Source organism: Zalophus californianus, chromosome 15 (assembly GCF_009762305.2).
Source record: "Zalophus californianus isolate mZalCal1 chromosome 15, mZalCal1.pri.v2, whole genome shotgun sequence".
NCBI lineage: Eukaryota > Metazoa > Chordata > Mammalia > Carnivora > Otariidae > Zalophus > Zalophus californianus.
Genome location: NC_045609.1, coordinates 59,298,030 through 59,323,123, shown reverse-complemented (window position 1 = coordinate 59,323,123; position 25,094 = coordinate 59,298,030). Strand labels below are relative to the sequence as shown.

The following is a 25,094-nucleotide window of genomic DNA, read 5'->3' as shown; positions in this document are numbered from 1 at the left end:
CTTCATGGTGTCACTGAGTTCCCTTAGTCTGTTTTCATTTCTTATTTTTTTTCCTCTCTCCAGCAACATGAAGTCTTTAAAAAAAAAAAAAGTTTAGTGTCTAAGTGGAAAACTCCACACATACAGCTAAATATGGTCTCAGCTCACTAAATTGTAGCCATTTAAAGATTTAAATGTCAATATTTGTACAACAGTGTTTGCTAATTTTTTAGTAAAGTCATGATCAATGTGCATTTGTGAATAAATGTGTTCTCATCCTATGACATAAATGGAACAAATTTCTTCAGAGAGTATTTCAAAAGGCACTTATACAAAACTAGCCTGCAAAAAATTGAGGTTTGATTGGTATGTTTATTCTTCCTCTTTGTGCCAATGTATCAATGTGAAGTTACTTTTCTTTCCCTATTGCTGCACTGTTAGCACACATTTTTCTCATTGTGCTTTTTATGAAGATTTTCTGAACATTGGAAAAAATGTGAGTACTTGCTATATGCTAGCCACTAGAGATCCAAAAACTATGAAACTGTTCTTGTTTTCAAGAGGCTCACAGCTTAGTGAGGGAGACCCAAACAGAAAATTATCTGACAAAGTGATATAGTAATAATAAATTAGCTGGGGAGTAAACAGCCCCAATTCTGGTAAACTTAAGCAGAAAGGAAGTTTTCAAATGATAGCAGGGTAGCTCACTGACTCTCTGGGAGAATAAGAAAGCCCTATTTGAAATCTTTGAACCCAGGAATGATGCTCAGTATCACGCAATATCGCTGGCCCCCTGGTGCTAGAAACCCCACCAATGGAGAAGAGCTGTGACTGTCACAGTTAGCACCAGATGTCCGTGCCTGTGTGTCCCCAGCATCTGAATCAAAGTCTGGTTTTGGTGTATCTGATTAAAGGAAAGACTGTTATAGGCAGAAGGAAATGGGACAAGGAAGTTATATTAGCAATAAGCAGATTGGTTGTGGCAAGGTGACCTTCCTTTAGGAGACACAGGGGTCTGTCAGGCAGATTACCTCAGTAGTATTGACGAGGGAATTCCAGATTGACTGGTTTAAGATTCCATTCCTGGGAAAGGCTGAAACTATAAAGTAGGTATTAAGTCTCAGTTTGTTGGCATGAGGCTTAGCATAAGTGACCCCATTTGGGGCTTGTTATCTCTTTCTTTAACAGGAATTAGAAGAAATGTGATTGGACCAGATGTTTGGGAGCTCTGTTATACCATACTCTGGATTGCCACTGAATGAAGGGTTTAAACAGAAGAGTAACCTGGTCAGTTTTGCATATTTGATCACTCTAATAGCCATGGATGGATATATTTAAGAAAAACAACACAGGATGCAGAGATACCTGTGCCCTTAGATGTTATGAGAACCTGAATTGTAGCAAAAGGGTTGGGGGTAAAGAAATAAAACCAGAAGGGCCTGGTGGTCAATGTGACCTGAGAAGAAAAGGAAAAGTTAAGAGTGATGCCCAGGGTTTTCATTTCATAGGACTGAGTGGACAGTGAGGTCATCACTGGAGGTAGGAAGTAGAGAAAAATCTTTTGAGTGGAGGGAGTGTAAGGGTCTGTCAAGTAGAATGCGTTGAGTGTCAGATGCCTGAAGGATATCCAGGTAAGAATAGCTGCAGGCAGCTGAATATATGAATGTCATAACTGGATGAGAGGAAGGGGCTAGAAATGAGAATCAGAGAAACTGGAAGGTCAAGGACCAAAACATAGGAATATCTTAATGCTTCAAAGGCAAGTGAAAGAAGGAAGGAAAGTAGGAAAGAGCAAGCATATTATAAGTGGCCCAGAGTGGGGATTCAGTTATCCAGGGTCTGGGCCAACAAGATTTGAAATGGGAGGAGTCATCACCAAAGTTTTAGATCCAGGCTCGTTCCGGTTTCCACCACCGTCACCGGGTGTCTTAGTCATCACTTCTGAGAAAAGAATGACCTTTACTTCTCTTTATTTGCATCAGTAGGAGTAGGTAGGTCAAAACCCCTCCGCCATTGAAGGAAAAAAAAATCAGCAAATTTGTTTCTGGCTCTGCCAGAAACACCCCCCATGTTTTGACTTTGGATATTCTAACCCTCCTCAGGCATGTGCTTATCTGAAAAATAAGAGACTTTAACCTGCTAATCTCCAAGGGTTCTATCAGTTGGGTTAGTCAGGAGACAGAAACCATTATTTTAACAGAACCATATAAAGAATTAAGTAGGCACTGAAGAAAGGGCCAAAGGAAAATAAGTATCAGAGAGCTAGCACCTGCCAGAAGCAGCCGCCGCCCAGAAGGCACGCTGCTCGCGTCTCTGAGGAGCACGATGACCCTGGTTCCAGGAGTACGGGACAAACTGAAACCCGAGCTGCTGTCTGTATGCCTGGCCACTGCAGACAACACTGCTCGGGTGATGCTGCTGGGCGCAGAGCGAATAGTTCAGATCCCTTCCTCATCCAGCCTCGCAGCTATTGTGCCCTTCCTACAGGAACTTTCGGCGTCGGAGCATCTCAACAGCTAAAATGATGAATAAAGGAAAATATAATTTCATCACTGAAATGGAAGTAAAGAATATACTGAACCCAAAGTAATGGGACACAAAAAACCCTGGAAGATAAGAAGGGTCAAAGCTTAGGGTGACTTCTGAAGCCTGAAGACTTTGACCTCTGTTGACATACAGGATGCCAAGGCAAGAGATAAAGCCAACGCCTGTCAAGATAAAGAGTGTAACAGGAGACCCTCTGATAAACCTGGACCCGGAAGCTATATAAACCTTTATCTGCAGTATGTAGGTAAATGAGGAATAAACCCCACCCTGCAGAAGGAGTCAGCAAGGCAATGTGTCTATCTCCAACCTGACACTAGGTCAAGGGGAGGAATCTCCCTTCAGAATTTGTAAACCACGGGTTAGTTCTTGTGCCAGATTATGGTCTGAAACCCCTAGCGGAGAATTTAATTCAAATTGGTTCTGGGTAATGCCCCCAAGGGACAGGTAAAAGCTTTTGCAGGAGAACTCAGGTTCAACTCAGCTTTCAAAGAATGCTCACAGATAAAATGCTGAGGAGAGTGAGCTTATGGTCAAAATTCACAAGGCACACAAAGAAATAAAACACCTTGAATACTAACCAGCAGAAACCTCAGTAGTAACCAGGGAAACATAAATTAAAACCTCAACGAGATACCAATTCATACTCAACAGATGGACAAAAAGTGTATTAAACTGGCATTACCTAGTGTATGCATGTAAGCATGTGCATACCCCCCATTCCTACCTTATAACCTAAAGAAACTCTCATACATGTATCTCATGTGTAATGTTTCTAGCAGTATTGTCATAATAGGAGAAAAATCCCTAGAAATAACCCTACTGACCAACATTAAAATAGATACACTGTGGCACATCCACACATTGCCATACGGCAGAGGAGGAGAATGGACCGACCTCCCTATGTGCATCAACATGGATGAATCTCAAAAATAATATTGAACAAAAGCCATATAAGAATATGTCAAGTATGAGTCAGGCCATTTACATACATTAAAAAAAGATACAACTTGTTTAAGGGTACATACCAAGTAGTAAAACTAAAATGAAAAGCAAGAGGATATGATTATCCCAAACTTCAGGATAGTAGCTATCTCTGGGAAGGTCAGTAGGAAGGAGGTATAACCAGAGTGGGATCGGGATCATCAAAGCGGGATCGGGGGGGCCGGCCTACCGTGGCTGGATATACCAGGATCCTTCTTTAAGGTGTACACTGTACACACTTCTGTGTGATCTCTCTCTCAAAAAGTAAGCAATGATCCTTATAGTCCTTTTCCAACCCATGGGACCTACTGTCAGAATGATGTGCTGTTCACACTTTCAATGCCAACTTCTTTGGCCATCAAACAAAAGGGGCCCGAATTTCTCAGCAGTTCTTGAGGGCTGCCGTACTCTACAATCTTCCCATTGTCCAGGACCATTATCCTGAAACAAAGGAGAAAGAAAGGTCTTAGCAGCATCTTAAATCTTGGCCTTTATAAGAACAACCAGGACTAAGTCATGGTATATTCATTCATAAAAGGCTACAAAGCAGTGAGAACGAATGGACTGCAGCTGTCTGCATTAACATGGGTGTGTCCCATATATAATGCTGAAGAATCAAGTAGTAAAGAATATATACAGTATAAGTCCATTTACGTAAGTTTTTTTTTTTTTTTTTTTAAGATATACCTTGTTTAAGGGAGCCTGTGGTCTCCAACCAGGTTCCAAAATTACTGACATTACTCCCATATTTAATGTACTATGCCAGAGTTGGGAAGAAGCAGAAAACTTCTAGTCATGGTTCTGGGGCAGCTGCTGAGAGCCAGCCAGTGTAGTTGAGAGGATCTGTGGCTGGGCCTCCACCTCCCCACACTTGGTTAATAATCATATACAATTGCCCGTTTTACCCTCAAGTCCGTTCCCTTAACCCTGTTGGCTTTCATTAGCTTGGTGTATAATTGTGGACAAACTACTGGAACTCTCGGTTTCCTCAGTAAAATGATGGTGGCTAGACCTTCAGCTGTGGGAGATCTTGGTCTGATGCTATTCCTGTCGCTCAGGGGCTCAGTGGTGTCTGTCAGGCTCCGTCACCACACTCACTTGTCGCAGTCCATGATGGTGTGCAGCCTGTGAGCGATGGTGATGGTGGTGCAGTGGGAGAACTCCTTTTGGATGGTCGTCTGGATGAGGTGGTCGGTCTCTAGATCCACGGCAGCCGTGGCCTCGTCCATGACTAGAATCTTGGATTTCCGAAGCAGAGCGCGGGCCAGGCACAGCAGCTGCCTCTGCCCGATGCTGCAGCCAAGGGAACAAGCCGCATTAGCCCCGAGGGACCCAGGCCGAACGGGGTTATGTGCACACATGTACGTGCACTGCTCATGTTCCAGGTCCGACTTTTGAAACCCCGCCTCCGAAATTCCCCCAGAATTAACACCTAATAGAGGAGGCTGAGACGAGGTTTTCCAAACGCTCTCCTACCGTAGGTGCTTCATTTTAAAATTCATATTTCTGGGCCCTGCTCTTCTCAAGCAGAATGGGGAGGAGGCTCAGGATATGTATTTTTAATAAGCACCCCAGGCAAGTTCCATGTTTAATGAGTTTGGAAAACCCTAGCCTGGGAACGGTTCTCTGCATCACTAGATGACATCCCAGCACATCAATAGCAATTCCAGAGTAAGATGGAAGGCCAAGTTCACCACAGCAGTACTTGACCTGACACCATTAATATAGGATGACACTGCATCAGAATGCCCCAGTGGCATTTCTTAGTGGCCTTAGCAAACCCATTCATTATTTTAATGTGTAATTCTAGTCTCAAGGCTAATTATTTGTTCAAGGCCTTCTGCCTTGATTAGAGACGGAGCTATCTAATGAACATGATGTCTTGGTGGGAGATGCAATGTATGTGGAATTCGAATATGCTTGTAAAATGCAAATCGCTTTCATTTGTTAAAAGCCAGTAATGAAGGCTGGACCTCTTACTTATATAAAGCAGCTTTGGGAAATGATGTGGAGGAAATATTCGGGAATTCGCTAATTGCTCTTTCCTGCTGTGGCCATTAGGGAACATATTAAACAGAGGGTGGCTAAAATTCTGTAATTCTCCATAAGAAAATTTCTGCAGGAGATGAGAAGTCACCCAAGATGAACTTCCAGTTTTCCTCTGTAGTATCCGCACAGAGACCGGGCAAAACTGTAGTTTGTTTGTACCTCACTCCCGCCTGGCCCTGGGGGACTTCCTAGAACAGCCTGGGGCCCAGGTGCCAGTCTGGCTTTCAGCTGCTGTCTCTCTCCACGTGACCCATCTCCCATCACTCACCAGAGAAATGGAAGTTTCAACGCCTCCAACCCAGGTCTGAAATCAAGGCCCTGGTCATGCCATTTAGGTGTCCCCCAGCATGGACAGAGAAAGAGGGTAGGATTTGTTGTTCTCACAAACCAGATGTGTCAAGGCCGCCGGGTCACATCCTGCCAGAGGGGCCCACACAGCCCCTCACCCTGCGTATTCGCTACATGACGTTATCTTGTACACGATCAATATATATTTGTGCTAAAGGGTCTTTTCCATAGGCCTAAAGACCCACTTATATCTTGCTAGTTCCTAGATCTGTTGCTGATGGAAAACAAACAGGATGGCATTCTATACCAAGGCTACACACTGAAGTCACCTGGGCCCCTGATTCAATGGGTCTTGGGTAGGTACTGCCTGGGCTTTGGGATTTTTATATATTTCCCCAAGTGGTTCCAGTGTGTAGCCTAGTTAAGAATCCATGCTCTAGGTAGTGCTTCTCAAGCTGTAATGTACACACAAATCACCTGGGAATCCTGCTAACAGATTCTGATGAGTCTAGAGTTAGAGTCTGCATTTATAACAAGTTCCCAAGGGAAGCCAGAGCTTACTGGGCCTCCCTTCTGAGCTTCCTCAGCTCAGCGTCCCATGTCCTGCCTACCACTCAAAAGGCACCCAGGACTGGAGGAATTCTATGATACCACGGACTACCTAGCACCAGGAACAAAGGGGTGCTTCCCCCCACCCCCCTTCCACTGCCTGTAGGGGAAGTGGGTTATAAAACGTTACCTAAGGTTGTCACCAGCCTCTGTCACTTCGTGAGACAACCCAAGTTGCAGCCCAGACACAAAGGATTTGAGGTGAGCCAGCTCCAGGGCCTTCCAAATCTCCTCATCTGAGTGGTGGTTAAAAGGGTCTAGGTTCATCCTCAAGCTTCCAGAGAACAGGATGGGATCCTGCAAGTCAAGGGAGGAGGGGGGCTATTGAGGCTCATGACAAAAAAGGGGTCTAGCAGTTTTTTGTGGCCAGGAGAAGGCAAACAGGACTGGCCCGAGATGCAAAGCTGGCTAGTTGTCAAGCTTGTGCCAAGTTTCCGCACTGAAGACTAGAGGGGCAGCCACAGGATTGAGAGGAGTTCTTGGTTTTGTTTTTCATTCTGAGATTCATTTATGGATTCCCAAGTTTGCCTCAGCATATCTTAAGAAAGTGAGGGGAGTGTTCCACACCCTCAAAAGAAACTCAGGCCATGGAAGTGAAGGGATCTGGGGTGGGCAGGGAAGGGACAGTACAGTCATGGAAGAATTTATTAGGCTTTTGAAGAAGCTGGAGAAAAGATTACATCAAACTGAGCAAACACCAGACAAACCAAAACCACCCCCAGAGACTTGGCTACAAGAATAGAGGAGGAATGGTTCTAATTATGACCCACATACTGCACCCCCGCCCCCAAGAAGCCTCCAGGGCAGACCTTATTTGGTAGAGTCCAGAGAGGAAGCCAAAGGGAAGCCTTTTTTGCTGATCCACTAAGCGTTCCACTTGCTGGCAAAAACCTGCCACAAATTCCCTCCGCTATCTTTTAACCATATCAAATGGGGAGTATAAAGCTTAATGGTTTCAAGCTTCAGCAGCAAAACTGCTAATATTGATTGCAAAGGTCTTGCTAACCCAGGATGAGCTCTAGAAATGCTAAATAATCATCTGCTCTATTTGACTTCTGTTGTGTTGCTGCCACCTAGCGGTTAGACACTGGCAGTCACAAGCATATCCTCACAAAATGCCAAAGTTACTGTTTAAGTTTTGGAAAGGATGTGTCTTCGGTGTCCCGGGTAGCCTGCAGAAATGACACTGATAACTGAATATTCATCAAGAAGAAGATGCATATGTTTCCTGCAGAAAAAGCTGCCCCCTGCCGCATGTACCGAGTAAGTTCTAGAGCTCACCTGGGGGATGATGGTCAGTTTCTTTCGGAGGTCATGGAGCCCAATGGAAGCAATATCTACTCCATCAATGATGATCTGGCCACCTGCAGCCTCTAGGATTCTGAAGAGGCCATTCGTCAAGGATGACTTCCCAGCTCCTGTCCTGCCGACCACACCAATCTGTAAATACAGTTCCTTTGCACATTAGTTCACCACGTACTTCTTGGGGGTGGGGGGAGTGTAGCCTGCGGCATTCATAATCCTAGGTGGAAAGAGGCAGTGATTGACTACTTCATCTCTAAGATGTTCAACTGATTTTGGTTTTGGTGAGAAAAGTGCCCAGATGTCAGAAAAAGATGCCTTCTCATTCTACCTTCTCAATTGTTGGTTGATCAGAACTACAATGACTGCTGGAAATGGACACAGAAGCAACTGTTGTTCTAATTATGACTGGACATTATAGTTTAAAAAAAAACTTTGTTTAGAAGTGAGGAAAAGGGAAGGATCAGGCCTCACATCAGTTGAGAACCTCATCAGCAGGACCTCAGCATCTTTACCCAGACCTTTTTTTTTTTTTTTTTACACACATTTCTACATTTTCACATCAGACCCCAAGTCCTCGGAGAACAGGAACCCCACAGGAAGGTGCAGGACTTTGTAGACCAGAGAACTAAGTCATTCTCTCTGCAGGGATCACCTCCACATTGCTGTTCTCACCAGTTCCTTCACTAGGCTGGGTGTTTCCTGACTTCCCCTCTACAGGTCATGGCCCTTACAGGAAATGAGCTTCCATCAGCCAGAGGGGAAGATGGTGCTGCCCCGGTGCCAGCAGGGAGACAGGGAAGGGCTGAGCAGAAAACCCTTCCAGCCGCAATCCGAGCCCTTGTCGATATTCTGCCCTCTGGTGGTGGCACTGTGTCCCTGCACCTCCCCAGGGCCGAAGACTGCGCGGACCCTCTCTCTCATTCCACCCCGATGATGAAAGCCGAGTCCAGCTGCTTTCCACTCCTGTGCCCAACTGTGTTCTGATCATAAGAACTCATGTTCGGGCCTTTCTTCCGCTCCACCTACCTTCTCCATGCTCCTGATGTCACAAGTAATCCCTCTCAATACAAGATCCAGCTCCGGCCGGTACCGCACTTGGTAGTTGTTAAACCGGATCTCCCCTTTGCTGGGCCAACCTGGGGGGGGTCTCTTATCAGTCACCCAGGGTGCCTGGCAAAGAGACAGGAAGAGAAGTACTTTACATGGTGGCAACTCACTGAATAGTCCCCACAGGACTCACAGACTAGAAGGATAACAGTGTCCTAGCCATCTGTGGGCATCTGCATCGACTAGAATGAATTAGATGAGTACTTTCAGAAGGTTCCTACCCTATTCAATTAAAGAAACTCCATTCCACGATACTGCTCTGCAGACTTCCAGAATGAAGACACCTTTAACTTGGTGCATTCCAAGACCTGACCTCCCCCTAAACCATTTCCTCTTCTTAAGTTTCAAGAAATTGGGTTAAATTAGAGCAAGGCAAACTTTAGGAGAACCTTTATGACTCCATGTGAAATCACTAGACAGGGTAAAGATGCTCTCTTGAAGGAAACATTTTCCTTTTGCCTTGTCCCCGGGTTCTTCTAATTCCTCCTTACCTCGTTTTCCACTTTTATGTACTCATTTATTCTTTCAACAGCCACAATGTTGGTCTCTATTTCTGACGTCATCCTCACTAGCCAGTTCAGGGTCTGTGTGATCTAGAGAAAAACCAGAAGACTAAAGATCATCCCAGGCTCCAAAACCAACTCAATTGGTCAAACTTTAAGGTCAGTCCAGTGCCTACTTTCTACCTAGCACTACGCCGAGCTCTTCGAGAGGGCAAGGAAAAGTGTTAGTGACGATCCTCACCTCCTTGGGGGAGGCAATGAGACCAGTGTGGTCTGGAAGACAATTAAGTGCGCAACTTTGTGATGCTCACATGAAGGACAACATGACCTTGGAGGGGCTTGGGCTAACCCAGCAGGGTTAGAGTTGGAGGTTGGAGAAGCCAGCAGGTGGTAGAGTGGGACCAGAACTCCGATCTCCTGCCTGTAAACCTAATGTTCTTTGGGGAAGGAGTAGTGGGTGGCATTCTATAAATGGGGAAAGGATAAGAAAAGGCACAGGGTAGGAAAAGGCCTTCCAAAAAGCTGCTTCCACTCTCTGCTCTCAACAAGAGCCCAAACCTCAGGGTGGAGCATTCACACGGACCCTCCTTTACCCCAGTAAACTCCTGCCTACAAAAATACATCTAACCAGCAGTAAGAGGTTGTCAAAGTCTGAGCCAGTCTAGAGTCTAGGGAATCTGTGGATTACTTAGAGGCAAGCTTCTTTCACACATAGACTTAGACCAGGGAGTTTTTGTTGAGCAAATGGTGGTTAAAAAGAGGGAGAGTACAGGATGTCGGAGAGAAGAGTAACCACTTGGTGCAGGTCGAACCAAACGAAATTGTTGATATTTGAATGTTTTTGTTTTCATTCAGTCTAACAGTTGTCTTTGCCCCATCTTCCCGAGGTTAATAAGCCTAAAAATGGGGGGGGGGGCATGAAGGAGCAGGGGCACGAGGAGCTGAATAACTCTGGTGAACAACAGAGTCATTTTGGGTGCCCCACCATGATTGCTTTGGGCCTTACTAACTCCTAATGAACACAGCACCATACAGAACTGACTGGTAGTTATGTGAACCAATGTATTAGTTCCAAAAGATATCATGAAAGATGGCCAAATGACTCACTGAGTATCATTTACTGAATATTGATTGTAGTGCCAGCCACAATTTTGGACACTAGGAAATAATGTCTAACAGGTATTGCCTAGTCATGCTAGGGATGCGTTATGTAGTTTTATTGGATTCTACATTCTTTATTAGAATTAACTCTATTCTGGGATTTAAGAAAAAGATAGAAGATATTCAAAAGACTTTCTGTTATTACTATATTATGGAAAAGAACTGGGGACGCCTGGCTGGCTCAGTTGGTGAAGCATGTGACTCTTGATCTCAGGGTCATGCGTTGGAGCCCCACACTGGGCACGGAGCCTACTTAAATGAAAAGAAACTCATTTATTCTCTTGACTAGAATCAAGCAAAGAGGCAAAGAGAACTATCAGTTTAAGTCACATTGAATTGCTTTCTTTTTTTAAGATTTATTTGAGAGACAGTGAGTGAGAGAGAGAGGGTGTCTGTGCACGAGTGTAGGGGGAGGGGCAGAGGGAGAGGGAGAGAGGATCCCAAGCAGACACCACACTGAGCAGCACAGAGCCCAACGCAGAGCTCTTATCTTACGACCCTGAAATCACAACCTGAGCCGAAACCAAGAGTTGGACTCTCAACCCACTATGCCACCCAGGCACCCCTCAAACTGCTTTCTTAACTCCCAAGGGCAACAGAATTTTTGTCCATTTTTCCAGATGACACTAGTACCTACTTAGAAAGGGTAGGGAACATGTCCATATGTTACACAATTAGTAAGAGACAGAGCCAAGGTTTAAACCTCAGTATTACCTAGTCCCTCTGGATCTAGAAAGGAATAAAGAACACAACTTCTGTGGTATACTGTAGACTCAATTTAAGAATAAATGCATTAATTTAACTCCCAACCTTCAGACTCACATTAAGCGCGTTGGACAGAACAAAGCCCACAGTGTCTCCACTTAGTGTATCTCTATAAATAACCATCATCAGGGATGAAAAGAAGACAATCAGGTTCCCAATCAGCTCCAGACGAACTGCAAGCCACCTGTAGGGCAACAGAACCAGAGAGAAAGGGGTCACTGATGTTCACCTCCTTACCTTAACCAGCAACCTAGGTGTTCATGGAACATTCTGAGAGGGATTGAGTTGGTTGGGCTGTGTTCTCACAAGATGCCTCAATTTGACTATACCATATGTTCCTAAAGTCTTTTAAATTAAATACATTGCATTTTAAAGGTACTAGAGAAGTTTGCTAAACTAAGGGAATCTTATGATTCAGTGTCTCCCATACGTGCCAAATCATAAGAATCATCTGAAGTAATTGTTAAAAATACAAAATTCATGCAAGAAAATTCTTGGACTCTTCCCCAGGAGATTGATTCAGGGAGCCTAGGGTGGAGTTCAGGAATTAACTTTTTTTTTTTTTTTAAAGTAAACTCTACCCCCAGCATGGGGCTCAAACTCACAACCCCAAAACTGAGTGGCATGCTCTACCGACTGAGCCAGCCAGGCACCCCAGGAATCTGCATTTTTAAACAAATGTTCTAAGTGATTTCTTTTGATTAGGCAGGGCAAACAATGCCAGAGAATCCATTTGTAAGGTTAGAAAGTAAGCACCACGTGAAGGTTCAATGTACCCTGATTTCATGATTTTATTTTTTATTTTTTAATTTTTTTCATTCTTGGAAACTATCTAATAAAGTATCTTTACAATCAGAGTCTTGTCCTGACCTCTCCATGTTCCAGATAATACTGAGCATCATGAGTCTGCCTTTGACACTTTAAGAAAATGTGGAAGCCACTCAGGAATTTTCACTTCCTGAAAAAGACCTTCTTCGTTCAAGGACATACCACTTCTTGCCAACGTCTCATAATGTTGCAGAAATGAAGAATGTTCACCCTACCTGGAGACTCACCTCATAGGATATGAGCTTTCCCTTTATGTCATCACTGGAGTGATGACTATGGAGTCTCTTCCCTCCACCCTCAGCTTCTTTCACCACCCTACGAAGAGTGTCCTGCCTATGGAGAATCTCACATCTGCTCTCAGGGACGCCAACTACGAATGCCCAGCTCACCCAGCACTTGTTCTGTACTTGGGATACCAAATGCTTATAGAGGTTATTTGACTTCCACCAGAACTCTCTGATACAGGTTGTGTTCTAGTCATTGTAAAAACAAAAAATGAGATTTCTCTTAGAAGGTCAAGGCATTTTACCTATAGCTTGGTAAATAGCACAGTAGGCACAGCGACCCAGTCTCTAACTCCAAAGCCCATACTTTCTTCTACTTACATGACAGGCATGATTGGCCACAGTGAAATTCACATCACTGACTACATCTGCCCTCTCATAGTTAATGTCAAACATGTAGAACCCCAAAGCGCATATTTGGGTAAATACCCAGGGGCAGCCTCACCTGTTAGAGACAATCCAGGAGAAGACACATTTCTGGTTGGTGTCAATCCCCACCTCATTGTGTTTCAGAAATCGCTGCTGGTGCTCAAAGGCACGGATGATGGACAAACCTGACACAGTCTCACTGAAGTGAGAGTAGATTGGGGACCTGGTGACAGAGTCCAGACGTTTCAGCTGGCGGGAAGTGGCCACATAAAATATCTGGACCCCAAAAGTAAAGAGTCAGTCACAAAATCATGTTGCATATGCAATACCTCTTCCTCGGTGGCCCTGACCCAGCATCCTTCACCTTGATGGGCACAGCCCATATTTGAACAGGCTAGAAGCCTCCGGCCTCACCTCTGGCTAGAGGAATGATGAGAGAGGCCCAAAGGAAGAGGTTGGTGGGGAACGGAAGGCAATGCGAGTGAGACTATAGCCACATGAAGAATTTTGTCAGCCTAATCCATACTCTCCCCAAAATCTGCATACATTGTCCAAGTGAGAGTTTTTGTAGCAGCTAGAAAAATGGTCTCCAAATGGATTTTGTAAATTGCAGCTGGGATCCAAGGAGCGTGGAAACTGGAGATGGGCAGGAAAGGGCCAAAGGTATCCTGAGGTTTAGATAAAAATTGAACAGAGTCAGGTAAGTGACCAAACGGTGCTGCAATGTTCTGTGAAGGTAGAGATAGTTCTGGAAATGTGTGGAGTGTTCAGAGTCTAAGAACTAGAACTAAAAGTGTACAGATGGACTTTGAGACACAAGGGTTGAAGGATGAGATTCAGTGGTGCTACTAGATTCTGTGAAGATTTGTTGAAACCAGGGAAGAGCTGGGCATTTGAGAGTCAGAATTCAAAATGTTATAGCTGGAAGTTTCCTTCAATATCCTGATTCTTATTTGTTGGTTTGTTATTAACGGCCAAGAGGCTGTTATTGAGATAACAAGGTACCTGAGGAACTTAACACAGATACCAGGAGGTGTCACCTTACCATAGATGACAAGGCTGCCCTTGAATGCAAGAGTTTCAGAATTGTTTTCCCAAGGTGAACAGGTCATCCCAAAGAATCCTTTCCACAGCTTGCCTCTCCTCATCAGTTTTTAATATGGGAATGGAGTCCCTTCCTCTTGCCCCAGTGTTTTTGTGAGGCTTGGCTTTCAAGCTACCTGTTCCCTCAAGAACATGTTGACACTGAACCTAAGTCATCCATAGACATCCCAGTGAAACTAGAACTGCCCTGGGGTGAAAAGAGATCTAGCTCCTGCTGAGAGACATCTCCCAGCAGATAAGCCTAAGCCAATCAAGGAAGCAGCCATAGCATAAACCTTCTAGAAGCAACCAATGACCTACCCATTATGGGGGATCTTACAGAACTTCAAGATCATCCAGAGCCAACCTCAAGGTAGTCTTGGATCCAAACATAAATCTGCCCCACATAAGCTTCTGTGGGGCAGCAGCTAAGGTGAGATTTGCTGTGAACCATATACCAAGTCTATTGGTGCTGACACTTGAGCTTTAGACAGTGGCCTATGGGTCCTTGGTGTATCAATATAGGACTAAATGACAAAGATGCTGGAGAGGAGTGAGTGACTAGCAATAGACAAAAGAGAAGATTCTCAGGAAAGAGCCTGGGCTTTTGTAAGTAGAGAGGAGAGGAGACCTACCTATTTCCAAACCTACCTGAACAGACATATAAATGAGGCCAAGAGGAATGATGATGACAACGAAGATTGGAGTGGCCGTGCAGATCATGACAAGGGTGCTGATTATTCCCAGGAAGCACAATATCCAGCTGCGCAAGGATAAGGGAAGGGTATCATCCACTGTGGAAATATCCTAGGAATACATAATTAGAAGAATGGTATACTAATGGATTCCTGTGCCATTTTCCATCTTCCTGATTCCAGCAGAGAATTTGTTTGATTCTGGGTTCCCAGTGACTCCTTCATTTAATCATTTCATGACATTCATTTGCAATATACTGTTCTGCTCCTCCCAATAACCAATCTCATTTCTGTAATTTCTTCATCTTTTTAAATCCCTCCAAACAGATATGCAGGCACCCTTCACTTTTTCAATAGACTTGGTAAAGGTTTTCGCTCTTCTCAGGGAAATTCTCATTTGTCAAATTTATTAAACCATTCATACATTGTAAGCTAATAGAGCCTTACAGTAGGTAAAGCCTCCTATAACCAAGCCAGTTCAATTAATCTAACTGTAAATGGGTCCTAATTCTATTGAGTACCTAAATGGAACCTGGCACATAACTAGCATTCAATTTGTATGAAGCCTCCAGTCAACAAGCTCGGTCAGTAAGCATTCTAGTGCTCCTATCAGGTGCTCAGTAAGTGCTGTTGAATAAATGAATGCAAAGAGCTCCAGGATCTGCAGTACATGGACACCATGTTTTAGACCCTCATTAAAATTATAGGTGGCTCTCTTCCATAGTCCAGACCCAATTTATTCTTAAAGTAGCAAAGATAGAAGCAGGAATGGAGCAGAGACCAAGCCAAGGGTTATCCTGTTTTCTCTTTTATTCACCATCCTAGCCAGTGATTGTGCTTTTACTTGTGTTTTTCCTTCTGCAGAATAATCCTTCTCATTTTGTTGCTACCGCCAACCCCCTGCTCCACCATCTCTCTGGCTAAGTAAGTTCCTTCTAGGACTTAAGTTTCATGTTTTCTGACATTTCCCACCTTGTCACCCAGGCTGAGCTAGTACTGCTGTTCTCTGTCACTGTTTTGTACTCCCAGAACACCACTATATACACACTGTTACTGGTCTTATTGTCTTTTATCATACTCCTTTATTTCCTTGGTTGTCTCCCTCACTAGATGGTGAGCTCCTTAAAGGGCCAGAGCTTTTCATCTCTGTGTCCCCAGGATCCTTGGGACCTCACACAAGGTACGCAATAAACATTTGCATGCTAAGTGGACCAAAGAACTCTAACTGCACTGTGTTGCCTAGGGGGACAGGAGAATTCTGTCCCTGTCAGAGTGGAAAGATCCTCAGCATAAAAACACATCATACAGCCATTTACATACTTACACCAGCAAACCTGTTCACAATCCGGCCTGTGGGTGTTGTGTCAAAAAAACTCATGGGTGCTTGAAGGATATTGCTTAGCAGTTGCCTATGAAGGATGTTTGATGCGTGAGTGGAACCATGGGCATTCCAGAGATTTGCTATGAGCACAAATGCACCTAGAAATGGAACCAGTTTAGTCAGCACGATGCACAGGACTTGTCCCAAGGACACAATGGCATTTTTTCCCCGAGTCTAGGTAAAGTACATAGACCAGACAGATTCTCTAAGAGATAGCCGTCACAACCATCAGACGTACCTTGTACTAATCCCAGAGCTCCATAGACGCCAATTCTCAGGTCCCTCTGAGACGCTGGATAGTTAGTGCCATTAAAGGTTTTAGAGTCATTGGTCCAAGCACTGAGCCAGAGGTTGGATCCAATATAAGCCACAGAATTGATCACATAGGCAAAGACGATGAAGAATATCGAAAACCATCCTATTGCTCGTAGGTACTTCAGGTAGTTGGAGAACTTCACCTGAAAAGCCCCCACCCTCAGCGTTAGAAATCCTAATGGCTTTTTGTGAGGAATTACCTAGAATATCAATCACAAGGGGGAGTGGAGTCCCCTGGAAAAGTGGATAGCAGGTAGCAAAATTTAGTAATCTGTGGTCTATTTCTGCATTGGGCCAGGATAATAATTGATGCTGAAATATAGTGCAGGGGAAATAACATCACATTATTCATGAGCTTCTAGATGCAGTTAAGGGAGAAAGAGATAAAAACAGAGTGGGACAACAACACACACACAACAGAGTGGGATGGGGGTTATACTGCAGACCTTGGAACTTGTTTTCATTAATGTGGACTTAAGTTAAAACCAGGTCTTGGGTTTAAGGTCTTAAGTTTTATTAATTTGAATTGTGTGCTCTCAGATTGATTTATTAGTGTTCTCTGGCTCCCAGACTTGCATCTCAAAGCAGTTTTGTTGTTCTCTCCACTATCAGAATTGAATTACTCATGAAATGTGCTATGAGGATATTTACGGGAAACCTCATTCTTGGAAATATGATTTGATAGAAAGCCCAAAGCCTCTACCAACATTTCAATGACGAATTTAATGATTTGCAAAGCACACGAGACCTATCCCTCCTGTAGGTATGTATTCAAGTCATCAAACTTCAAAATGTTCAGATCCCAAGCCTTATAGATCACCGCAAATGTTACTTTTTATTGTGGTGCTCACCTTTCCAGTTTGTATGAATTCCTTCTCAATTAGTTTCTGTCCTTTCACCAGTTCTTCCTCCTCCTTCAGGGTGTTCACATTCCGAGTTTTCAAAGAGTTTCTTAGGGACTTCCGATGCTTGCTATTGGACCTAGAACTGAGAAATTGAGGCGGGGGGGACACATTCTTGAGCGTGCAGGCGCATCCTGGGGTCTTCTTGCAAGCACATGTCACAGTCACTCTCTTTACATTGAAGCGCATTTCAGAACAGATGGCTCTGGGGAAACACGCCACCCCACCCCTCCTCTCCTCTTCATTCAAAGAAACAAAGCAAGAGCTGGGAGTGTCCCGGGGTCCCCTCCCTCTGGAAAAGCCCACAGAGAAAAAGAGAATGATCAAGTGGAAATACGGAAGTGACAAGGGCTGCCAGTTGACGAGATGACCAACTTGCGACTGAGTATTCGATGAAGACTGTTCTCTCGTTTCATGGTTAAGGAGGCCACATCCTCAGGGATTTCCTCCACACTGGGCATCAGCCCACAGTCATCTTCTTCTTCAGTGTCCTCATTGACTAGGAGATACATCAAAGGTTAGGGAGATGGCGACACAGAGCTGCAAAGTTGTATGAACAAGGAGAATTCTTTTCTGATCTTGCTGGCCCCTGAGCAAGAGATCCCAGATGTACACACAGGCTGATAATTTTGCTCCAGGAATATTACTGATTATTAGTACATCTTCTCATTGAGAAATACCAGGATAAAGGAGAGAGGAGTTTCTAGAAGAAGAGAAATTGGTCAAAAGGAGAGAAATATTCCCAGAAGCTTCTCAGTTTCTTTGTAGCAGGAAAAGAACTTTTTAAGGGTCATAGTAGATAAGCAGAAGAGTCCCAATTCTCAGAATTGACTAAAGAGGCAAGTGTAAATGAAAAATGTTCTTGAATTTCAAATAACTTTACAAAGTTTTATGAATTTATTTTATTTTATAAGATTTTATTTATTTGAGAGAGAGAGAGAGAGAGAGAGAGAGAGAAAGACAGCATGAGAGGGGAGAGGGTCAGAGGGAGAAGCAGGCTCCCCGCTGAGCCAGGAGCCTGATGTGGGACTCGATCCCAGGACTCCGGGATCATGACCTGAGCCGAAGGCAGTTGCTTAACCAACTGAGCCACCCAGGCGCCCAAGTTTTATGAATTTAAAACATTGTTTATTTTTATTCCTTTTTCTTTTAGAGAGGGAGAGGGAGAGAGGGAGAGAGGGAGAGAGAGAGAGAGAGAAAGAGAGAGAGAGAGAGAAAGAGAGAATTCCAAACAGGCCCCAGGCCCAGCACGGAGCCCAACATGGGATTCAATCCCACAACCCTGGGATCATGACCTGAGCTGAAATCAAGAGTCGGATGCCTAACTGACTGAGCCACCCAGGCGCCCCTGAATTTAAAACATTTTAAAAACATATGCTGCAATAAGAAATAAATTTTAAAAATTAAAAATAAAATGTAAAACAGCCTGGGCATCAGTGGCAATGGTAAAGACTTCTGGAAATTGATAACTCCATAAAAGCAATGGCAAACTATTATTAAAATCAACTTTATAACTCTGAAATTAACCAGTCTTGCAGCAATCCAAGGAACATTTATTTAAGAAAAATGGCTAAATCTCAGTAAGAACAATAAGTTTTGTGATAGTTTACCCCATTCCCATCCCCTCTCCCCTTAGATCTGCTGGAGCCTAGAATACTAATAACCTCACAAACATGGTAACTACAAAAAAATCAGCAGCCTCCTTACTGCTGGAGGGAACAGAATGTGTTCAAAACTGTCCCGAAAGCCTCATCCTGGAACCAAATCCAAGTCTGTCTGCCCAATAAACAGCAAAGGCAATCACTGAGATACTGAGTATTCAGCAAGGAAAGGGTTTATGCAAGAGGAGGCCAAATGAGGAGATAGGAGGAGGAGCCTCAAATCTGCCTCCCCAAAGAAGGAGAGTCAGGGGAATTTAAAGGTAAATGAAAAAAGGTCTGGGTAAAAAGTTGCAGTTGTGATTACCAGTCCCATTAACCCTTTGGTTACCAGTTTCAATCCCTGGAGAACAGTCATTACTTGACCTGGCTGGCAGTTCTCTAGAAAACCCCATTCACAGGGCTTGTCTTTATTGGCCCAGACTTGGAGCTAGCTTAAATAATCAGCAGCAACTATTTAACATCACAGCTGCCTGAAGGATTATTACAGTTGGGGCAAATAAGAAGCTAAACAAAAACTTAAAAGGAAAAGCTGGGGAAGAAGATAGCCTTAGGGAGCTTTGATATTTTTAATGTATTTCTAGCAATCTAGAATGCCATACACATGGGTAGGGCTGTGCACATGCTCAAAAAAGAAGTGAGAAGGCCCTATTCTCTTACCCCTGGCTAACCTTCAGACTCTGGGCAAGCAGGAAACAAAAAGGTGAAGGAGAATCATGAACTGCCTGCTGGAGTGTTAGGAACATGCCTTCCCTCCCACCACATGCATGCGCACACAAAGCCTTTCGGAAAAAGCTGAGTGACTTCTTGATTACAGGCCCTTAAGGAAATCTCTGTCCAATCATTAGCTGACCAACCAAGCAGAGACTTCCGTGGCCACATATGACAAAGAATACAGATTTCCCAAGAACTAGTTCAGGAAACTAGACAGGAGGAACAACAACAAATCCTGGCAGTGGAAGGAGGGGAGAAAAATCTTATTTCCAGAGTTGCATTATGTGACCAGTTTTCAACGAAAAATTGTGAGACCTACAAAGAAAGCAAGCATGGGACCATATACAGGAAAAAAAAAAAAACAACAGTCATCTGGGAAGTAAGTTGGAGTTACCAGAGAAAGACTTTAAATTGACTGTTATAAATATATTCAAAGAACAAAAGGAAACCATGTCAGAGATCTAGAGTATGAGAATGAGTTCTCATCAAATAGAGAACATCAATAAAGAGATCAAATTTTAAAAAAGAAAATAGAAATTCTAGAAAAGTACAATAACAAAAATGAAAAACCCACCAGAAAGGCTCAAGGGCAGATTGACTAAGGAGATTGAGCCTGTGACTTAATTTTTTTAAATTTTTTTATTGTTATGTTAATCACCATATATTACATAATTTGTTTTGGTGTACTGTTCCATGATTCATTGTTTGTTCATAACACCCAGTGCTCCATGCAGAATGTGCCCTCCTCAATACCCATCACCAGGCTAACCCATCCCCCCACCCTCCTCCCCTCCAGAAACCTCAGTTTGTTTTTCAGAGTCCATCATCTCTCCTGGTTCGTCTCCCCCTCTGACTTACTCCCCTTCATTCTTCCTCTCCTGCTATCTTCTTCTTTTTCTTTTTTCTTAAAATATGTTGTGTTATTTGTTTCAGAAGTACAGATCTGTGATTCAACAGTCTTGCACAATTCACAGTGCTCACCGTAGCACATACCCTCCCCAATGTCCATCACCCAGCCACCCCATCCCTCCCACCCCCGACCACTCCAGCAACCCTCAGTTTGTTCCTGAGATTAAGAATTCCTCATATCAGTGAGGTCATATGATACATGTCTTTCTCTGATTGACTTATTTCACTCAGCATAACACCCTCCAGTTCCATCCACGTCGTTGCAAATGGCAAGATCTCATTCCTTTTGATGGCTGCATAATATTCCATTGTGTATATATACCACATCTTCTTTATCCATTCGTCTGTCGATGGACATCTTGGCTCTTTCCACAGTTTGGCTATTGTGGACATTGCTGCTATAAACATTGGGGTGCACGTACCCCTTCGGGTCCCTACATTTGTATCTTTGGGGTAAATACCCAGAAGTGCAATTGCTGGATCGAATGGTAGCTCTAATTTCAACTGTTTGAGGAACCTCCATACTGTTTTCCAGAGGGGTTGCACCAGCTTGCATTCCCACCAACAGTGTAGGAGGGTTCCCCTTTCTCCACATCCCCGCCAACATCTGTCGTTCCCTGACTTGTTAATTTTAGCCATTCTGACGGGTGTGAGGTGGTGTCTCATTGAGGTTTTGATTTGGATTTCCCTGATGCCGAGCGATGTTGAGCCCTTTTTCATGTGCTTGTTGGCCATTTGGATGTCTTCTTTGGAAAAATGTCTGTTCATGTCTTCTGCCCATTTCTTGATTGGATTATTTGTTCTTTGGGTGTTGAGTTTGATAAGTTCTTTATAGATTTTGGATACTAGCCCTTTATCTGATATGTCATTTGCAAATATTTTCTCCCATTCTGTCGGTTGTCTTTTGGTTTTGTGGACTGTTTCTTTTGCTGTGCAAAAGCTTTTTATCTTGATGAAATCCCAATAGTTCATTTTTGCCCTGGCTTCCTGTGCCTTTGGTGATGTTTCTAGGAAGAAGTTGCTGCGGCTGAGGTCGAAGAGGTTGCTACCTGTGTTCTCCTTTAGGATTTGGATGGACTCCTGTCTCACGTTTAGGTCTTTCAACCATTTGGAGTCTATTTTTGTGTGTGGTGTAAGGAAATGGTCCAGTTTCATTCTTCTGCATGTGAGCCTGTGACTTAATTTGATCAACTATTTTAGCAGACATGCTGCCGGCTTGGATTGGAGGGGACAGAGACAGGACTAAATGAAGGGACCCTGCCAGACTTCTAGGATTCTACAGGCAGAAAATGAACCAACAGAGGATCCAGCTGTGAACATGGGCTATCCAAGAAAAGGGAAACATGACCCTGGGGTTGGCTCCTCCTCAGTTCCAGAGGGTGGGCCCACTGCCCAGGGCTGGAGGGGTTGAAACCACCAGCCCAGGTTGAGCCTGAGCAACAGACAGCATCAGGCCAAACAAGATCATTATCAAACCTTAAAATCTGGTGGAATTTGCCCTGTGAGATTTTAGATTTGCTTGGGATTCATGACCCCTTTTTTCCTTCTGATCTTTCCCTTTGGAATGGGAATGTCTATCCTAATGCCTGCCGGTCTTACTACTGAAGCAGATATCTGATTTTACAGCTTGACAGATGGAGAAGAATTCTGCCCCAAGACTCCAAGTCTCACTCACAACTGGATTTACATGAGTTAGATGATGAAATGTGGGACTTTGAATTGACATTCAGATGAGATTCTGGACTTAGAGTTGATACTGGAATGATTAAGACATTGTGGATGTCAGGATGGCACGAATGTATTTTGTACACAAGAAAGATATGAATTTGGGTATGTCAGAGGACTGGTGTGATAGACTGAACTGTGTCCACCACCAAATTCATATGTTGAAATCCTAACCTCCATTTCCTCAGAATATGACCTTATTGGGAAATAAGCTCATTGTAGATGTATTTAGTTAAGAGGAGGTCAGACTGGAGTAAGATGGGCCCCTAATCCATTATGTCTGATGTCCTTATACAAAGGGGAAATTTGGACGTGGATGGACACATGCAAACCACATGAAGATGAAGGCAGAGAACAATGTGATGTGTCTACAAGCCAAAAATGCCAAAGATTGCCAACAAAGCCCCAGAAGCTAGGAGAGAAGCCTGGAACATGTCCTTCCCCAACACCTTCAGAAAGAACGAATCCTGCCAACACCTTGACTTTGGACTTCTAGCCTCCAGAACGGTGAGAAAATAAATGTCTATTGTTTAAGCCACTCAGTTTGTAGTGCTTTGCTATGGCAGCTAATTAAGAAACTAATACAGCAAACCAGTATTGATACAGGTCACCTTGCCCTCCTGCCCTGCCCTTCATTCTGCCATGTCATGGCCTATACCTTGAGTCCCAGAACCGACAACAACAGCATGCCAGGCATTGCTCAGAAATAGATAATCAGTGTTTACCAGAACAAAGGCTGGATGAGCTGTTTTGCAAACTGACCTTTGTACATAAAGGACAGGATTCTTCAAAGGAGCCATCCACCCATGGGGGTTTAGAACAGAATCCAGAAATTCAGATCATGGCCAAAGGCGGCGGGGGTGGGGGTGGGGGGAAGGGTAGACTTAGTGTAGGGAAACTGTTGGAGCAAGTCATGGTGATGTGGTTGACTGAGCAGTGACTCGGGAATTAAGCATCAGACACTGCCCTTTGGCTTGGGACATTTGGTCCCCAGGCAGGTGGCTTTTAGTTTTCTCCAGGCCAGTGCCTAGAGTACATAAGGACTGATGGAAAATTCTGGCCTCTGCTGGTTCATGGTGCCCCTGCCCCAGTCTCCTGGGATGGCTGCCAGTCACCCATAGCATCCTGTTCTCTGCTCCTGCTGTATCCCTCCAACACTTACAGACTTTACGGTTTAGGCTTTTCTTTCCATCTCTTGTGCTCCCCAGGGTGGTTTTGAACACATTTCTGGACTTCAATGCCTGCATGAGTCCCCACTTGCAGGCTCTGTAGCTACTCCTTCTCCCAACTGGCTTCTGGAATGCACCCTCCAGATCTTGCTTTCTCAGGCTTGATCTCCTGCTGGTAACTGCTACCCGAAGCAGATACCTAGAACTATGTACAGGACTACTGTTGGCAGATTCTTGGGAAGGTCCTCAGGGATCAGGGCCATTGCTGACCAGAACTAATTGATGACCCCAGTGGTGGTGGTATTAAGGTCTATTCCTGGGTATACTGTGAGACCATGCAACTGCCATGATTTTTTCTGATTTGAAACACCCAGTGGTTTTTGGTATATTGGTCAAGATGCCTTTGTTAGGGCTTATCAAGAATTTTGCAGTACACTATTAGTACCAGACTATAAAGCTGTCCAGGAAGTGGTTTTAGTGGATTCAGGGTAGGTGGGGTGGGATGTATAATTTGAATCAATAGAAGCACAGCATCCCTAAAAGGGGGCCCCTGATGCCACTAGTGTTTTTTCCACAAGGGCTAATCACCCTAAATCTGTAGTCATACCCTTCTAGTGTCCATCGACTGCATGTCAGAGACCATATGAGCAAGATGAGCCCCCAGTTTGGCTCAGGCACAGAGTTTCTATGTCTGTGTTTCTTTACAGAGACATAATACAGAAAGAACAGATTTTGGATCTCTGGATAATTCGCTTCCAAATCTAACCTACTGGATACTTAATAGTTCAGCAAGTAAATAGCAGTTTATCACTCCTACCCTTTCCATACCCAAGCTTTATCTTGTTCCAATCTTCCTTACATACCTGTGGCCTCTTCCTCAGGACCCGTCTGTTTTGTGAATGTCTTCAGGATCTTAGCAAACGATCCTTTCTTGGCCAGCAGAGTGCTGTAGGATCCCTTCTCCAAGATGGTGCCATTCCCCAGAACCACGATCTCGTCCACTTGGGGAAGAAAGTGAATGCTATGTGTAACCAAGAGTCGAGTCTGAAAAAACAACAGTAAATTGTACCACTGCCTTCCCACTGTGAGATTCTCTGTCCACAACCATCCTTGGCTTGCTCTTAAAAAGGAAAGGAAGTAACCTCCTTGCCTTAGCTAACTTCTCCTATGGGTAGCTAACTTCTAATTACCCAGAATGTCTACCACTTTCCTTGGCTTGCTCTTAAAAAAAAAAAAAAAAAGAGAGAGAGAGAGAGAGAAAAAGAAGAACAGTCATCTTAATTCACTGTAGGGCTGAATGTAGCCCTGACCATTTGACTTCTTTTGCTTCCTCTTTCCTTCCCAGTACCTCATCCTAACACCAGACCCTGTGTGTAAGATGAGACTCCTTACCTTGTGGATCTATTCAGTTATTTTCCTGTAGTGATATCGAGGTTTGCCCTACACACATTCTTCCAGCTTCCTGGGAGCTTAGGAATGTCTCTTGAGATCAAAGCCTATCAATATAACCGATGCATACAAACCTAATAACTAGCTAACTAACTTCCCCTTCAAATAACCAGCTAACCAACTGAACTAACAAGAGCTGCTCAGATTCTTTCAGCACATTAGAGACACTGTAGGGGCATCAGACTTTATCTTCAGCTCAGGCCCTCCCTGGTGTGGGAGACTTGGCATCCTTTGTATTCCTGTGTATTTTCGAACCACACCAACCAATGAAGAAGGGACTCCAGTTGGAGAAAGACAAAGGTTCATGGATCAGAAATGC

General features: G+C 44.0%; 1 protein-coding gene and 1 long non-coding RNA gene across 4 annotated transcripts in view; one reads left to right on the top strand and one right to left on the bottom strand.

The window, feature by feature from the left end:
• Positions 1 to 331: 331 nt before the first annotated feature.
• ABCC2 (ATP binding cassette subfamily C member 2) overlaps positions 332 to 25,094 on the bottom strand; it is a 68,282-nt gene continuing 43,519 nt past the window's right edge. For 2 of the 3 annotated variants that reach the window (XM_027587470.2, XM_027587460.2), the window contains exons 18-31: positions 24,190 to 24,370; positions 17,527 to 17,650; positions 17,101 to 17,236; positions 16,173 to 16,392; positions 15,878 to 16,032; positions 14,510 to 14,665; positions 12,852 to 13,051; positions 11,352 to 11,478; positions 9,357 to 9,458; positions 8,785 to 8,928; positions 7,735 to 7,893; positions 6,584 to 6,750; positions 4,606 to 4,800; positions 2,524 to 3,948 (exon numbers count right to left, since the gene is read on the bottom strand). In XM_027587470.2, coding sequence (XP_027443271.1) covers positions 3,819 to 3,948; positions 4,606 to 4,800; positions 6,584 to 6,750; positions 7,735 to 7,893; positions 8,785 to 8,928; positions 9,357 to 9,458; positions 11,352 to 11,478; positions 12,852 to 13,051; positions 14,510 to 14,665; positions 15,878 to 16,032; positions 16,173 to 16,392; positions 17,101 to 17,236; positions 17,527 to 17,650; positions 24,190 to 24,370 — 2,196 coding nt within the window. In that variant the 3' untranslated portion in view covers positions 2,524 to 3,818. Of the gene's footprint in view, positions 2,496 to 2,523; positions 3,949 to 4,605; positions 4,801 to 6,583; positions 6,751 to 7,734; positions 7,894 to 8,784; positions 8,929 to 9,356; positions 9,459 to 11,351; positions 11,479 to 12,851; positions 13,052 to 14,509; positions 14,666 to 15,877; positions 16,033 to 16,172; positions 16,393 to 17,100; positions 17,237 to 17,526; positions 17,651 to 24,189; positions 24,371 to 25,094 lie in introns of those variants that run through there. The other variant, XM_027587451.2, reaches the window with a different exon arrangement.
• On the top strand, positions 1,185 to 24,324 carry LOC113918732. Its single transcript, XR_003518665.1, has 3 exons — positions 1,185 to 1,266; positions 22,457 to 22,664; positions 24,208 to 24,324. It is a non-coding gene; the product is annotated as an uncharacterized LOC113918732 (long non-coding RNA).